The sequence below is a fragment of the Callionymus lyra genome, chromosome 1, assembly GCF_982586985.1.
Source record: "Callionymus lyra chromosome 1, fCalLyr1.hap1.1, whole genome shotgun sequence".
NCBI classification, from domain to species: Eukaryota; Metazoa; Chordata; class Actinopteri; order Syngnathiformes; family Callionymidae; genus Callionymus; species Callionymus lyra.
In genome coordinates this window covers 3,124,200-3,142,385 of record NC_141818.1, presented here as the reverse complement: position 1 = coordinate 3,142,385, position 18,186 = coordinate 3,124,200, and the positions used below count along the sequence as shown (strand labels likewise).

The 18,186-nt window shown below is 43.0% G+C and overlaps 1 protein-coding gene across 2 annotated transcripts in view; it reads left to right on the top strand.

Annotated features, from left to right (window-relative positions):
• The window catches only part of arl15a (ARF like GTPase 15a), a 121,057-nt gene extending 106,651 nt beyond the window's left edge, over window positions 1-14,406 (top strand). For both annotated transcript variants that reach the window (XM_087788058.1, XM_087788057.1), the window contains exon 5: window positions 13,345-14,406. In XM_087788058.1, the coding sequence (XP_087644184.1) occupies window positions 13,345-13,497 (153 nt within the window). In that variant the 3' untranslated portion in view covers window positions 13,498-14,406. The remainder of the gene's footprint in view (window positions 1-13,344) is intronic.
• Window positions 14,407-18,186: the final 3,780 nt, after the last annotated feature.

Below are 18,186 nucleotides of genomic sequence, written 5' to 3'. Positions count from 1 at the left end.
CTGAAGCATGACATCATCGTGCAAATCATTTTTAACTGCCCGGCTGCAACAAACGTGCCAAAGCAAATCAAGGGAAAGTGAAGAGTTTTTAGTGGCGTTTTATTTCTGTTGGAGCCTTTCGGAGGCACGACCGACTCGCTCGCCGCATCCATCACGCTTCCGCTGTCGCACGCCCGCGGGTCGAGGGGGCAGCGGCGGATCAAGACGACCCTCTCCCAAGTTTTAGTCTCGTTTTTTTACGATGAAAGTCTAAACATTTTTATTGTTTTTTCAATACTTTCTACTCTAGTTTTATCGGACGCACACGTCTTCAACAAGGTTAAACAACGTCTCGTCTGGTCCACACAAATACACAACAATAGGACATTATTTGTAACGATTTCCTGGTTTTGGTCACATGACCAGCTCTCTCATTACCGTTTAGTTTTTTATTATATCAAAACTTTTAGAAAATTCAGTTTTTTCAGTTTTTTGTGCCGTGGCCTCGTAACTGTTGAGCGTCTTGATGTTTTTAAAGATAACACAATGGTTCAGAGGTTAAAGTAATACGAACTATAACAAATATATTAATAAAAGTAGTCTATGAACTTTTTTGTCGTTGTAACATTTGAGAAAAACACAAAAAGGTTATTTGTGTTGCACTTGTTTGTGTTTCAAGAAGAACTTGTGTTGTCGTTAAATTGTCGCCAACAAGTGGACGAAGGTTTTTAATGAAAACACTCGACTCACGGCTTCGTAGTCGTTCTTATTTCCGCGAGAAACCATTACAGACGAAGTATATTCATGTTCGGAGTCAGTTTGTAGAACTTGGTCGACCGCCTGGAACTCGGAGTAGAGCAGTTGAGCATCAGTCGCGACCCTGACGGCGACCCCTGGTGGAGACGTGACAAACGGCAGATACGTGACGACGCTGCACTTAAACCATATTGACGATATTGTGCGTCTGAGACCAGACTGATGAAGGTACTGAGGGGGAGGCAGACATGAGGAGAGAGAGGGGGAGGATGAGAGAGAGAGAGAGAGAGATGGAGAGAGAGAGAGGGAGAGAGAGAGAGAGAGAGAGAGAGAAAGAGAGGGAGAGAGGGTGAGGAGGGGTGGCGTGACTTTTTACTCCGCGGCTCACTGACCTTGACAATGGAGCCACAGCCAGCGACTCGGATGTCTCTCTCTCTCTCTCTCTCCATCTCTCTCTCCCTCTCTCTCTCTCCATCTCTCTCTCTCCCTCATCCTCTCGCTCTCGTCTAGACTGCGGCGGCGAGCCAAAAAAACGCAGCACTCACCGCCGCGGCAGCAGCTCATCCCCCTCTTACCTCACGTCTGCTCTTTTTTCTTTTCTTTTTTTTTTCCAGACAAGCGGGTTTAAAAAGTCAACTGCGTATTGAGCCGTCTAGACCGAAGCCGGTCGGAGACTAAACGTCCCCCCAGACTCGTGTAGGAACCGGACGAGCAGTAGGTGACCTTGGCGATAAGTCTGGTGATCCGTTCCATCAGATGTTCAGAGGGAACACTTCTGTAGGACGTGATGTTTCTCATGACATTTCACAACAAATTGTTTCAGCAACTTTAACAAAGATTTTGCCACTCGGTCCTGTCTTGGTCGTTGAAAAGCACAACTACTGCGACATGACCTTCTCAGGGGAGTAGATGTTGGGGTCACTCAGATGTCCTCTGGCCTAAACGTGTCAAGGCCGCGGGGCCAGATTTGGCCAAAGTCATTTTCAGTGGCCCCTTGGACAGTTGTCTCAAAATCAAAGTAGACGAATGTTCATGTTGATAAGGCGACCCGTAAATATGTCGGTGTTTAAGATAAGATAAGGGAAACAAAGATGATGGATGTCAACAATACAAGTTAAACTGATGTTGAAGTAAAGGAATGTGTTTGGTGACAATATCAAAATCAAATATCAAAATACCCGTTTGGTTCATTTTTGGCCCCTTGTTTGGTTAAGTTTGACACCCCTGGACCAAAGACCCACAGAATTGCCCTCAATCATGGTTTTCCAGAATCAAAACGACCTTTAACAGTAGGTCAAGCTCTAAGGTTGGTGGAATGTCAAAATGGCGTATCAAAGAGTCTGTAACTGATGTGGACGTATGAAAGAATTGCTATAGATTTGGATGCGTGTCGCTGGTGAGTTGGTGAGTGGTCTTTTCGGTGAACACACAACGTGCCCTGCTGTCATAGTGTAGTGCAACAGTTTCAATGGACTCTCTCCACCGCTCTTGAGATCCACCCAATAAATGTTTTTCTCAATCCTTCCCTGGAGGTGGCGCAATTGAGTCACGGCTTCCTTTCCCCTCCTGCTTGCTTGCTGTGGTTTCGTGGATGAACTGATGCTCGAGTTCCTCCGTCTATTTCTGATCTCCAAAACTTCCCCTTCTCACTTTCCTGCTCGGACTAAAGAGTTTGTGACCCCGTGTGGTGAGATAATCCCATCGATTCCGTCCTGTGGCCAAACACTACTGTAAAGCCTCTCAATTCAATTTGCTAAATGGAGCAACTGCCAGTCGTTCTCACCCGTCGCCGATGACCTCGACGGAAAACTGAAAGTCGTTTTTGTCCGGATGCTTCTTCAGCGTCACCTCTGCCAATGAGATGCTGAGGTTCGGTCGGTCAGTGAACTTGTTTGTAAACAATAACTCAAAAACAGTTCAGGGTTGTCATACTTGATTATATTTTGGTGGATTGTACCATCTGGATTCAGTCTTGAAGATTCTCTCTTTCACTTGTATGGCTCATAACTGCTGCTGAGCACTTGACTAGATCCAGAAAGAACTCGCAGGAACCAGAACTTTTCTTGACTTTTCATCCAAATTTGTTGATTCAACATTGTTTTTAAGACACGATGTGCTTTAATAACGGAAATTAAAATCCGATCCTTGGCAGGGGTATGCGATGTATCCGTGCTTTTCTAACTAATATTGTCAGTGTGTCTTCAGTCATGCCGCGGTCCACTTGTCAGTCCGGTTCAACAACTGTGGCTTAAGTCGTCTTTGAATCTTGATGGTTTGTTCTCAACCCTGAACATCTCCATCACCCCCCCCCCCCCACCACCACCACCACCTTCATCTCCACCTTCTTTTCCCACCCATGCAGCCTTTCTCACCCTGTCATGCTCTGAGCGGCTGTCCACCCCTGCGGGAGGTTAAGGGGCGCCGCGGGTGAGAGGGCAGTCGGCAGGTTCCGCGGGCGCGCCGCTCGCCTTTTCCCACAGCCCGCGTCAAATGTTGCTGAACCCTGACCCCGGCAGGTCCTCTCCAAATCAGGGAGTTACACCATTCAGACAGCCAGACCCCCATTCAGACCTGGACCTTCCATTGGAGGGGAAAAAGGGATTCTCTTCCAATTGTGGCCGGTGCCCTCTCTTTGTCCGCCGGTCAAGCGGGGTCGAGAGACTGGCTGCCACTGGCCGGGACAAGACTTCCGAAAAGCCTATTCAGCATGTGGTTTGACCTCCGAGCTCCGCCGCTGACTCACGGCTGATCAAACGCTGGGAATCTTTAGTGGGGCTCCTCGTTGGAGGTTTGCTTTCATTGAGACCCGGCCCTTTGACCAGACCTGGAATGACCGAAAAGTCTTTCTTTTCATGTAGAATTCTTCTGTGATTGAATATTTGAGCCTTTCTGTGAATCCCGTTTGAGCCGAAATGTTGAAGTGATCGAAAATGATATCACGTGTAACTGTCATTGTAAATATTCATCTACATTTTAAGTACATGTTCTTGGTGAAAGCCTTAAAAAATTGTTGGCTAGAAGTTTCATAGAACCACGTGATATTCTGTGGACTTCGGACTGTGTCTGGAAGTGGAAATAGGTGAGAAAGATTTGGACCTTGAATTGTGATGGTCTCATGGCACTTTAGTGTGTGTGTGTGTGTGTGTGTGTGTGTGTGTTTGTGTGTGTGTGTGTGTGTGTGTGTGTGTGTGTGTGTGTGTGTGTGTGTGTGTGTGTGTGTGTGTGTGTGTGTGTGTGTGTGTGTGTGTGTGTGTGTGTGTGTGTGTGTGTGTGTGTGTGTGTGTACAGACTCAAGGCATGCTTTAAATCTTCTGCACTTTGATTGTAATGCCGCGTGCTGTGCGCTAAAGCAGGGCCTGCTGCAGCTTTCAAGCTGGTCAACTGTCAGAACCAGAGCGTGAAAGGGGGGCCTCCGAGTAAAAAAAAAGGGTGGAGGGTCCTACTAGGGGGGTCCTCAAGGAGGGAGGAGGTGGAGTGAGGGGGGGGGGGGCTTGTGATGGACCGCCTGGGCTTTGAGAGCCCTCTGTGTGGGCTGCTGCTGCAGCATGGCAGTGCTGCTCACAACAAGAGGCGAGGGCGGGCGGGTTGAGTGACGGCGCTGGCACAGTGGCCCGTACAGCAGGGAGCTCGGGCAGGGCGCCAGCTCACCAGTCCAAGTCCCGTAGACCAGATGTTCTTTGTCAGGAAGTTTGGGGTCTTAAATAAATTGAGTTACTGTAAATACCTAATGAGGCCGGGCAGACACGGGTTCCGCCACCGAACACACACTCGCGGCTTTACTCGGGGTCAAATCCTGGTGAAGGGGCCGTGGCCCCTGCTACTGAACCAGCCGACCACTTTTGAACCGACGCCGGTTGACGGATGTTTTTCTTCCCCTGCGCCCCGAAAAAACCTGTAGAAAATGTCCATCAATCCTCGAGACCACAGGACGGCCCTTGATCTTTTAGGGAACCTCTGAGACCAATATCAACAAGTGTTCTAGATGACAGATGTTTGCTGCTGGACCACGAGCTGGTGTCTGTGAGACCCACGAGATGATACCTCCTGGACCGTAGATTGATGCTCCTCTATTAGGAGACGATTGGTTCATGTGGTTTGGCTGTTTTGCGACTAGATTGACATCTTAAGTCAGTCCAGAACTAAACTGGAAGTCTTTGGTCTGTCGTAGTATCACTAGTAACTAGTAAGTCTAGTACCCAGACAATAATTCCACTATGTGTCTCAACTAAAGGCTTCTAGAGTCTGTTAATGCTCAAAAATGTTACCCTAAAATAAGTAGCTAGTTATTGTGGGGTTAAGAGAAGGATTATGAAGAGGCGTCTTAGAAGAGAGAACAAAACAAAGTTTTAAAGACGGAGAGACATGCAGGTCGATGTGCTGCGTCGCCCCCTTGAGGGAAGCGTTGAAAGACGGATTTTCGATTAGTCACAGATTGGCCGCGGCTCTGGTCACCGAGGACGAAAGTGCCGATATAAAAAGAACATATTTTGACTTTGAATTTCTTAATCGAAGAAGCAGAAACGTCTCTGAGATCACAGTCGATTAGCAGCGTTATTCAATCAGCACCAAGCCTCCCGTCTTTATGACGAGTCCTTTATTTCTGGACGCCGACTGCTGGACATGATCCGACAAACATATATTAAGTAAAAAGCTGCTGCTATTTCAACGTCCCGCTCAGTGTAAGAAAAATAAAAGACTTGGCTTTCCATCAAGCGACATCGCCAAAGCGACCGACCTGCTCATAGTCCAAGTGGGACTCACATCTTTAAGTCGAATCCAGAATGTCAGCGGACATGGAAAGATCATTATCACTGGGAAGCTCTTAAGTGCAATAGCATTGTTCCAAAAGGTACACAGAGAGGGCGGCGAGAATGTCCCCCGTGCCGCGGATCTTAGATTTACAGCTCCGGCGAGGACGCCTGTGATCTGACGGTGGCCAGTTGGCTTTGAAGAGAAGTGAATCACTTTGAACCTGCTCTGAGCCGAGCCTCGGGGAGACCTGGGGTCCCAGCAGAGAGCAGCAGGAACAGTAAATCTAAACGTGGCGCGGTTTTGTTCGGTGACATCAGGACTCAAATCTTAATACGATACGTGCTGGAGCTACTGGAGCGTCGGTTCTGTACCACTGGCGTCCTTCCAGTTCGTCCTTCCTTCTTGCTGACAGTCTGGAGTCTACGGTTTCTGCCGTCGCCAGAGGACGAACATGAAAGACAATCAGTTTCTCATCTTAGAAATATGCTCCGTACATGTGCACCTACTCGGACCACCTGCAGGAAAGAAGTGTATTGTTCAGAACTACCTTCAGTTGGTGGTGATCCATTTGTCCCTGAAATTAATTTCCTAACTCGAGTCACTCTTGGAAAAACAAACTCCTTGAAATCCTCATGGACCCCCTGAAAGGTTGACCTGGGAACCTCCAACTCAATTCTAGCAGGGACAAGTCAGACAAACTTCTACGGCTGTGCGAGTTTAACGCCTCGGTTCAACGAAAGCATTTGTGTTTCTTTACGTGAAAACACGACAGATACAACCGCCCTGAAGTACAATTTGCAAAAGAAATTTGTTATCAAAAATGTTTGATAACTTGGGGCAAAGAAACACAGAATAGGAACGAAGATAAAACGTTTAAAAAAGTGAAAATGTTCTATTTGAAATCTTAATATATAAGTTAATAAACTAGCAGATACCTTTTCATAGGATCCTGAAGTTTCTACAAGTCTTTGCCACTTTTTCAATATCAGTGACGATATCAAGTAATTCTAACGAGACTTGTTGAAATCCTGGAAGTTCCTTGAAACCGTATCTAAAATAAATTTGCTACATTTTAGTCGTTGAATCACATCAGACTCCAAACATCGTGAGGTCCTTCCAAATGAAGGACCTTCTTCTCATCACCTCCACACTAATGGAAGACACGTTGTCAATCGGTTCGACACCTCGCACCGTCACAGGTGTTTGTTTTTTCTTTCTCCAGGTTTTCCCCTCGTGAGGGACCTCCGGGCGTTCTCATGTCTTTTAAAGAGTCTTTAAGAGCCGGAAAAGCAAACAAAGTCTATTATGTGCTTCGTGGATCTCCAGTTACCGATCCATCACAATGCCGTCGCCAGTGTGGGCCACGTTCCAGGTGACTGATACCTTCACTGACACGTCCAAGAAGCCCGGAATTGATCGAGTCTGATATCCGAGGACGACACTTTCGCTACTTCAGCAGCAGCACGGTGGCGATAAAGATCAAGAAGAAGGAAATAATTGACCTTAACAGAAACTTTTCTATATAAACTGGTAGAAAAAACACTTTACTTTCCCTTGTGAAATGTGGTCTTGTCAACTATCGACTCTTCTGATTCTAAACCCATGGTTCTCGGGTGCCTGTCAGAGAGGAGGTCCTTTTAGGTCATCAAACTCATCGGGCCCGCCAAGTCTTTTTATGTGGCGGTGTGCTTTAATATTGTGGCCCCTTGTGTGATTGAGTTTGACACCCTTGTTCTTGGGGTAGTTAATAAAGTATCTTGGGATTTTGTTCACAAGTGAGTCTTGAGGACTTGATCAAAGAGCTGAGCCAAAAGACAAACTCTCCATTAACCCGTCAGTATGTGTCCAGACTGTCACCTGAGTCCAGCTACAATCCGCCGAGAAGACGTTTCCACCTTAAGATAAGCGAGTTAATAAAGACTCTTCAAGGCATCTTGTACTAAAGAAGTGATTTGAGAAATTGGGAGGAGGGCCTGGGACGAACCCTGGTCATTCTAAATGATAGGAAACTAATGACAGAGCAAGTGGCGCCGGTACTAGTTATGACTTTTAATTTCATTATTTGAATGAAGATCTTTATTTAACAAATGAACGCCCGACAAAACACCACATGTTTGAATCCAAATTCTCAAACTATTTTGCTTAAACGGTTTATTTCTAATATTACTTCACTGGCACGGATTCAAATGAAACTTTAACGATACCCATCCGTGATCACAAGCAGCCGGTGGAGCTGCCTGATGTATCCCAGCCTGTGAAAATCACACCCGCTGCCTCCCAGCGCTTGAGCATAAACGTCTATTTCATCGTCCTCGTGATGGTTGTTGGCTCCAAACCCATGGCTGAGAGGTACAAACGTTCTCAAGTGATTGTTTCCTCTTCGTTCATAATCTAATTGCTATGATCTGATATTGACGATATTCGGTTTCGCTGTTGTTCTCCGACTTTTTTTTGGATCCCCGGGCCAAATCCCACAGCCAGACCCGACAAAGACTCGCTGCCCTCCATGAGAAATCCAGGGTTGACAGCTCAGGTCATTTCTCTTTGCGATACTGATCTGGCTCTGGGAGTTTGTCCAGCAACCTTTCATCTGTTTCATCTGGCTCCGCTGCCAGAATGCCGAGCTGGAGTTTAGATTTCACCAGTGTGTGTGTGTGTGTGTGTGTGTGTGTGTGTGTGTGTGTGTGTGTGTGTGTGTGTGTGTGTGTGTGTGTGTGTGTGTGTGTGTGTATGTGTGTGTGGACCAAAGTGTGTTATCAGCCTGTTGAGCAGACAATTACAGTAAATGATTCAGAATGGAAGCACAAACCCTGGACTTTGTTTGCCTCTGATCGTGTTCACTTCGTACGTCTTTGTAAGAATATTAACTGATTCATTTTTTTACTGTATCAGTATATGTATATGTAACTGTACTGTATATGTTTCAAGAGCTGGTGTCAGACGATCTTGTTTTGTTCGTCTTATAGTTACAATGATGTACAGCCTTGTCCCAGCTACCTAGGATGTGAGGCAGGTTATCCCTTGACGGGTCGCTAGTCCATCACAGGACATGTATAGACTCACAAACACACAACATAGTTATCAATACAGGTGTGAGAAAGTATCGATACACTAACAATACCTTATTCAACAGAACTGTATTCATTTTTATTTTTTTTATTAATTCAAAACATTTATTTAATACTTTTTTTTTTGGCATTATTTTATTTCTATCATAGTTATAGAGTTTGTTCATTTTTGTGTTGCAAATAAACTTCCAGCCGCTAGATGGAAGCAGTCATTACATCCTCCACTGGTAAAGGATCAATAAAATCATGGCGATGTCTGAGGATGAGAGGATACAGTCGACTCCAGTAAGTTTTAAAGCTGATGTTTTGACGTATTTTGGTTGGAAAACAAATGAAAGCAGTTACGACTTCATCAAGAGTCATGTGGTCTGAAAACACCAGAGTCAAGTACTCGACAATACTACACATATATACTTGTTACTACAGTATCACTATATATCGCAATTGTTGTCCCTGTATCGTGATACGTATTGCGTCGCCAGATCGTTGCAATACACACTCCTATTTATCAACTGACCTTTTTTATCTTTTGATTGGTCCAGTTGCTGCTTTATCACGAGTTGTTGTAAAATGTGTGTTGAGATATTGTCCAGGTCAGTGTTGTGTGTCACTGCAGTGAGATTGTGTAGAGTTTGTCGAGTCATTTGAGTGTGTTTCATCACACCGTTCACATCAGGCTGCTAAGACTATAACAGATCTAAACAATCTGTTTGGCTGCAAACTTGCAAAATAAATTGTCATTTTGCACTGTAGCCATGAGTCCTGTGGTCCACATGTCTACGAACAGCTACATGGGTGTACAGAACAAGACGGTGAAACACGGCACACAGTGTTGCATAAGTCCTTCTCGAACATGGTTCTGGAGGACGTCGGGAAGCTTACAGCGGACCCGGAATCACCCCGACAAACGCCAGAATTAAAGCGGGCAGCTGTCTAACGGTTACGATTAACTTCATGTAATCACGTCAGAGCTGATCCTCTGTCGTCAGGCAGGAAACGGGCGCGTCTCTCACGGAGTCTCGCCATGACCGACCTGGCCGGTCTCCGTGGCTGAAACCCTCCGACGCCTCGGTGCTCCTGCCCGGCTCGACGATTAGGGTGAAAGGAGGCCAGCGCGAGGATCTGCTGGCCGACAGCCAGAGCTATTTTCTCCAGCAGGTTATCCTCTTGACTTGACACCACGCCAGCAGCGACCATCGCAGGTCGTAATCTGGCATCAGCCGGGGAGCAGCTGGCTGCCATGTTTGCCCGTCAGCTGTTTAAGCAGCCCCAAGTAGGTTTGTCAGGTTGTGACTTTAATCTCCTGTTACTCGCTAGACGGCGTCGCACTCGCTTCAGCCAACATGGCCGCCCGGGCGGACCTCCATCTTTCTCAAATGAGCGATGACGTGAAGTTGCTTGTTTGCTAGCACGAGCTAGCATCACGCCTTTCTGGAGTTTTACTGTTTTTCTTATCAAAGCTTGTTTGGCAGTTTTTGAACGTCACATTTTTTCTTTAGTTATACATTTTTCTACATTATTTCTACATCTGGATCTAACATTTGACGGATTGTTTGCTGTTGGATATCATTTTTCTGTTAATTAATATTTTTTACATTTAATTGTTTTCCTTTCTACCACACAGATTTATTTTCTATCCAGATTGTTTTTTATTCAATTTTAAAATTTATTTTATATAATCTCCTAATCTCTCTCGCTTTTTTTTCTGTTAAATAAAATATTGTTTACTATCCAGTTTTTCTTTAATTCTATTTTATTTACATATATTTCATGTTCTGAAGCATTTTTCTCTTAATTAAAATGTATTTTATAATTTTAAAATATATTTTCTTCCTTTTTTTTAACTCTTTTATTTCTTTTTGTTTAATTGTATTCTATAATGTTATTGTGTTACATCCGATATATAATTTTTACTGTTGATTAGTATAAAGTTCTACCTTACCTTACCTTATTTTTCAGTTAATTCAACGTATTTACATTATTTAAACTTTTTATTTTTAAAGAAAAGATTAGAAAAATCATAATTCAAAGGCGACATCAGGATCAGGCCCCCTCACTCGTGAACAAGACCCTCTTTAGGCAACAGAAGAAGTTGTGACCTCGACTCAAGGTGAAGAAAAGCAGCTGTGACGACATTTTTAGATACAATTACGCTTGTTTTTGTCGTGAACTGCACGACGTTCCCTCGGACCTCGGATCCGACCGGAACCAAGTTCCTCGACTCACAATGGCAGCGTCTCTCGCGGCGAGACCTCGACACGGCGTCACGTCCTCTCAGACTTCAACGCCTCATTTCTCGCGCTGAAAACATTCTCGTCGACATCTTGTACGCAACATCTTAAATCGGTCGTCTGGAACCGACATTCTCCGAGCACATGTTTCCAGTTCCCGCGCTGATACGCTCCAGCCTGTTGTTCTGGTTCTGGGCCCCCCCCCCCGAGCGGGCCGCAGGTCCGGCAGCAGACTGACGCAGGTGATTATAGAATCTTTTTGACGCCCCTCCGCACGTCTAAGCCTCTTTCTGCCGTACGAGGCGCTCGTGTGACCTAGAAGGCGCGAGACTGGGTGACCCACTGGTCTGCCCGGGAGCCATCTGGCAACACGCGAGTCCTTAAGAGAGAGCAAGTGCTTAGATTAATCTGAGGGAACTGGTGCCGCTGAGGTCGGACGTCTTCAAGGTCACGGGGTTCCTTCCGAGGCTACGACCCCGAACCTGGAGGTCACGATTAAACAAGCGTTTTTTTTCTTGCTACGATTGTATTTGTTGAGGGAAACATTTTTGTATTGTATTTGTTTGACCCTTACTTAGCGTTGTAGAAATTTTAAGACGATAAAACATTGTCAATATTTTTACACATTTCTTTTGATTCTTTTTTTATTAAATATTTACTTTCTTTCTCTTATTCCTGGTCTATTATCATGCTAGCGATTAGTGGTGTGTATTGGTAAGAATATGTTGATACTATATGTGGGACAACGATATGATATATAGTGATACTGTAGGACCAAGTATATATATTTGCAGTATTGTCCGAGTACTTGACTCTGGTGTTGTAGTATTTACAGACCACATGACTCTTGACGAAGTCGTAACTGCTTTCGTTTGTTTTCAAATATGTCCAAACATCAGCTTTAAAAGCTGCCGGGGTCGACTGTATCCTCTCGTCCTCAGCGTTAGGATTTCTTGTTCCTTTAGCCATGGAGAACATAATGACTGTAGTTTAAATGCGACACAAAAATGAACAAAAGCTTTAAATATATTAATGTTAATTGTAGGTATAAAAAATTGTAATTATTTTATTTTAAACACTTATTTGAAGATATAAAAAGTGGATGTTAACAAATAAAATTGGGAACAAAACTGCTAACTGTCTTTTACTCACACAGGCCATTGACATGAACATGTAGATTTAAGTCTACACTTAAAACGGGCCACGAAACATGATCTCGAGGCTGATTTCACTGCAGACTTTCCCTGAGCTAGTGCCTACATTAGAAACTCCGATTTATATTTGGACGACAGGAGGTTCCAGACAAGTTCCCCCTCAGCGACACGACCTTGAGCTGCAACGGGAGACGTCTGAGCCCCAGAGGTCAGCGCCGGCCTCTGGTCCGACTGCCAGCGCCGCGGCCTCGAGCTCCAGAAGGTGGACGCGCCGCGGCGGTCGCAGGGGGAACATCCTGCTGGACCCGGTCTGGGGCTTCGGACCGCGGAGGCTCCGGTTACCCAGACAGATTTGTTAACAGTGTTTGGGTCGGCTCGACTTTCCGGCCTCGTCTGAGCCAAACGCGAGAGTGACTTAATCTGTCGTTAAACTCGCCTTACAGTCGTGTGGGGGGGGGGGGGGTCACGCGTATCTGCACTTGAGTTATGTTAGCACTTCATTCATGTTTCTACCTCTGAACATTCAGGGAAGAACATATTTTTGTTGACTTTTAACGAAGAAACTAGTTAATAAAATTATAAAAACTGAACCAAATGTTGAAAATAAACCATTTACTGGCCTGAGAGTAGAATCTAAAATTAATTTCATAAATACTGTTTTAAATATTTAAATAATCAAATACTATGATACCATAATAATAATACAATTTATTTTGAGGTAAAAACATTTGAATTATAAACCATTTTTTGTATTGTCTTTAAAAATGAATAAGGTGTAAAAAAAATGATTGAAAAAATGTCCTTAAAATATGGAAATGAACCGAATAAATGTATGAAAAATAAACATTACTTTGGAGAAAAATATTTAACAAAATAAAACTAATGATTGAAGGAAAATATTTGAAATGTATTTTTAAGATCATCTCGGCAAAAGTTAAATAAATAAATACATATTTTGAGGAATTACTTAAGTATCCGATTATACAATACGTCAAACTATTTAAACAATAAAACTAATTGTTTACTCGTTAGTGAAAACAATTATAATAATATCAGTTAGAAAAAGAAGTTGGACTTTGATTAAATAACAAAAATAGTTTGTTGCCTTTTTTTTGTTTTTGAATAAAAAAACAAATTTGATTTCAGGATATTAAAAAATGTGATAAGAATTATCGTTAAATAAAAATTGAAATTTGATAAATTCATGCCCGGGTTATGAAACAATGATTCATAATAAAGTCATTGAAGTCAGAATAACATTGTTGTGTTCTGACAAAGAGCAACAACACTTGTGTGTTTTAATAAAAAGGAAGACTCCGAGTTCTTGTTCTGATTACGCCTGATGGTCTCCAGTGCCGCTGCAGGTTCTGACCCGCCACATGTCTGCTGTGTCTCTCCCTGCAGATCAAAAAGTACTTTGAGTTGGAGCCGCTGGCCCGAGGGAAGCGCTGGATCCTGGACGGCAGCAGCACCGACAACATGGAGGCGGTCAAGGAGAGCTTCGGTCAGTTCATCGTCCTGTTGGAGGACAAGGACTCGGAGCCGGCCCAGATTTGACGCTAGCGCGCTAATGCTGAGAGACGCTAGGAGAAACACGGCAGCCTGCTGGTGCCCGTCACACACACGCACGAGCGCGCACACACACACACACACACACAGCAACACAAGTAGTCTCTTCGTCCGCACAACCAAAAAAGGTGGAATTTGTTAACTAGCGAAGTAATGTTGTAACACTAAGACGATCGTGGACTTGTATTACTGTTGGACACACACTCACACACACACACTTACACAATCACAAACACACACACACCTGTGGAGCCCAGTGTATATGTTAGACTCCCCACTAATCACCTCCCGGGGATGTTCAGGTCGTCCATGTTGTTTCCCGCCGGAGCTCGCCGTGGTGCAGTGCTAATGTGTGGTCAGCGTGTGGCGCCGTGTCGTAGTGTGTCATCGTGCCAGGAGTCCGATCTTTTTTTGTAACGTTTGTAGCCGAGCCGTAGTCTTTTTCTATCCGATCCTGTCCCTGCGGATGATTGACAGGCCTGGATGTCCTCTCGGGCGAATCCGGTTTATTGTTTGGTTCTCTCGGTCCCGACACCGTTGGGACAAGAACTCTGATCGATCAGCGACAGCTGCACCTGACAAGTCCCTGTCTCACACCCTAATGCCTTCCACCTGTCTGCGGCGCGGACCCGTCTGTGGCTCCGAGCGCCCGTCTTCCGCCGGGGACCGTCGCCGGACTCTCTAGGACCTCCGAGACCGACCGGACTCTTCGGTGCTGGACTCTTCAGTGCTGGACTCTTCGGTGCTGGACTCTTCAGTGCTGGACTCTTCGGTGCTGGACTCTTCAGTGCTGGACTCTTCGGTGCTGGACTCTTCAGGACATGAACTCTTTCTGCTCTGGTTTTATTCTTTTCTTTTCCAGCTCATGTTTCCTCGCCACGATTAAAAGTGAAGAAAACCTGAAGTTTGTTTTTATTTGTGTTGAACTTCATGATGACACTGATGTACTATGAAAGTACATCAGTGTCATCAGAACATTACAGTATTAAATTGAACATTTTTAAAACGTTGAAACTGTATTGAAATTGTGGGTTTTTTTACTAAGCGTTAAATGTATTTTTTTTTATAATAGAATTTAATAAGTTCTAAATTAAAAGGTTGAATTCGTTTTTTAATATTTTAATTTAAAAAAAAAAGATTTTTTAAATGAATGAATTCTTTAAACATACTTTAATATTATGATTCCAATAATGAAAAAAAGAAAATTCTTAACATTTTTTTTATCTGTAGCCTTTTAAATTGAATATATTCAACATTTTTCAATCATTATTATTTATTCAGTGTTTAATTATTATTCCAATATTTATATATTTAAAAAAAAATAATTGGATTCTTTATTTCTGGACTTTTTTTTTCTCCAAGTTTTTCAAGTAATTTCAAAAATCAACCATAAAAATATTCTGATGGCAGTACTAGTACAAGCTACTGTAACTACAATCATTATAATACCAACCTTAACCACTACTAGTTAACCAGCCAGAAACAGAACTCATTCTTTCATTCATTCATTTTCCACAACTTATTCCTCTTGTGGGGTCACTGGGGGACTCTCGCCCGATGAAACTGGTCTATACCAGTTTCATCGGGCGAGAGGCGGGGGACACCCTGGACAGGACACCAGTCCGTCTCAGGCCATGCAAAGACAGACAACCATTCACACACACACTAATACCTACTGACAACTTCCCAAAGTTTCACACCAACCTCTGTATGTTCATGGACTGTGGGAGGAAACCGGAGTGCCCAGAGTAAACCCACACAACACGGAGAGAACATAAACTCACCCCGACCTGGAAGCAAACCTGCAACCTTCAGTACTCCTCAGAACCAAAACTGTGACCCAAATACGCTTCAAAATGGAAAAAGCACTGAGACCAAACATACCTCTGCCAAGCAGCTCACATCACATGTTATTTAACGTACGATGTGTCGGCAGATCATGAGTTAACAGCTCATTACAATAATCTCTGAGGGTTTAGCACGGTTGTCGGGACGATTCTTTGATCCTGTTTTCAACTTTTTACTACCCGTCACTCGTTCACTCGCAGCTACACTCGGCGTCACAGGTAGCATTGAACCGGCTGAGGTTGATACAGTGGAAGCCAAGCACGACGACGTTTCTCCCGCGGGTTCCAGACGGGATTGTATTCTGCGAAAAACACTTTTTGATGTCGCCGCGGAAAACATATTGATGTAGTGAAGCACGAGTCCCGGCAGGTCGTTACCGACGTTTCGCTGAGCAACTCAAGTTTGACCCCGAGGCAGGAAAGCAGATGCATGAGAAACTAATCTTTTTCTGGGAAAAATGAGGACGGTTCACATCTACGTCTTTCATTTTTGTTTTTTCACCCGCAATATTTTATTCTGAGTTTAATTTATATTTGTATCAAAAGTTTTTCTTTTTTCGTTGTTGTCCAGTTTTTTACTGTTTCTTTAAACACAATTAAATGCTATTTATGTTCAATTTATGATTAACTTTCTTAGGAATTGTTTAAAAAATGACTGATTGGTGTCATTGAATAAAATTAATTGATGAATAAAAAAATGGAAAACATTAATTTAAATAAACAATACATGTTTTTATGTTCATGAACAGATCCATCAAATCATATTTTTTGATTAAATAAAAATCGATGGAGTTACTCAGATGAAAGTCTCGCCACAAACACATTAAACATTTAACAAGCTGGAGTCCGTTCATCAGACGGACGGTGACGGTCGTCGTAACCTGACCCGGGTCCAGAACCGGGGCCAGGATGATCCGCCTGCGTCACACACTCGCCACGAGCACAAACACGGGGTGACCGGCGAGGACAAATGAGCCGCCCCGCCTGGAGAAATGCAAACGCCGGGCCCGACAGGGAACCCGGCGCTCGTTTGCAAGACAAACAAGAAAGCTGTTGTGTTTTCTTAAACTCTCCCAAGAATGCCATCGTCCGGCGTGTGTGTGGCAGACGCTGATAAGAGCCAGGAGGTGGAACAGATGTTGCCCCCCCGACATCCATCTGGACCTCGTACCCCTGCTCTGCCTCCCACAGCTGATGCTCCGGTCGGGACGTTTCCCGGGGCCCCCGGGCCGGAGCTCCTGCTGCCCCCCCGATCGATCGGTAGGACTTGTGTGTGTGTGTGTGTGTGTGTGAAAAGATCAAGCTCACGTTGGAGCAGAAACAAAAGTGCGGTGATGTCATCAACCCGGATGATGGATTCCAGAACTCGCCTCCCGCCGAGTGACGTCACGGACCTCACAATCCAAACAACCTGACGCTCCCCCGGACAGGTTGTTTGGATTTGGTTTAGATTCCGATCGGGCTCCTACCTTCAGCTGGTGTTCCCCGGGAGCTCTGACGTCCATGCGGACCTGGAGTAGAGCTTCTGCTTCTCCTAGTGTTTCACCCACACGAGACGACGAGCAGCTGCACTCTGGCTGCAGAATGTCTCGTCGAGCTACATAAAGAAGATTATGACTTATTTAAAGAAGCACAAGAAGGTTTGTGTTGTTGGTTTGAAGAATTAAAAAAAATACATTTCAGGACATTTTCGGCAGATTCTTTGATGACATGTTGAGCCTAAACTATGACTTTTTAAATATTTAAGCAGCTTTTAACTTCATCAATAACATGTTTTTGCAAATATAAATGTAAGTGATTTTGACTCTGAATGAACTGCTTTTCATCTGCCTTTTATTTTTTCTTTCTTTTTTCACGATCATCATTATTCTTGATCTAATCTATTTGTTTTTTCATAATTTTATGTATTTAAAAATATAAATTTCATCTTCTTTTTATACTTTGTATAAACTATATAAATATTAACATCAATAAACGTATAAATAAAGTGGTTTTTGATCTATACATGTTTTAAATTTCCAGAGAGACACTTTTACTTTCGCTTTTCTTTACTTACTTATTTTTTCTTTCCATTTTTTTTAACATTATTCTAAATTAATAACTTTAATAACTAATTAACTTTAAATTATTTGTTTTTTTACATTTTTTCATGTATTTAAGGTTATCTTAGTTTTCAGTTTCTGTTCATTTCCTTTTATTTATCCTTTTTTTTAACTTTTTAAACTGTTTAATATTATCAACAAAACATTTTTTTTACATATTATTCAGAATTGAATATAGTTATGATAATTTTGTATGTTATTTGTTTTAGTATTTTTTAAATTAAAAAATAGTTTCCAGTTTCAGTCCATTTTTCAATTTGTATTTATTTATTTAAAAGTGTATTTTTAGTTTTTAGTTTATGTTACATTTTCTTTAATTGTAACATTTTTGAACAGTTTCTAGCATGAATACAATCTTTTTCACATATAAATTAAACTGGTTTTTCATCATTGTCAAGATTTGTTTTTGTACAGAAATGTTTGTAATTACTTTTATTTGTTAAACAAAAAACAATCAATTAAACTTCATTTGCTCGAGTCCTGACCTCGGCATAATTTTTTGAACAGGAACAAAATCTTGATTTCAGTTTGAAGCTTCTCACTGAGATACACACTTTTTCTTCCTCATAAAACAAACATTCAACTGAAAGAATTACATTTTAGTGTTAAAACTTCTTGTCGTTCAATTTTGGCAGATGGAGGCCAGTTTATAAAATTGTATTGCGACTCCTACAAATAAATCATTATATGTTTTATGTCTCTTGTTCATTTTGTCTTTTTCAAATTAA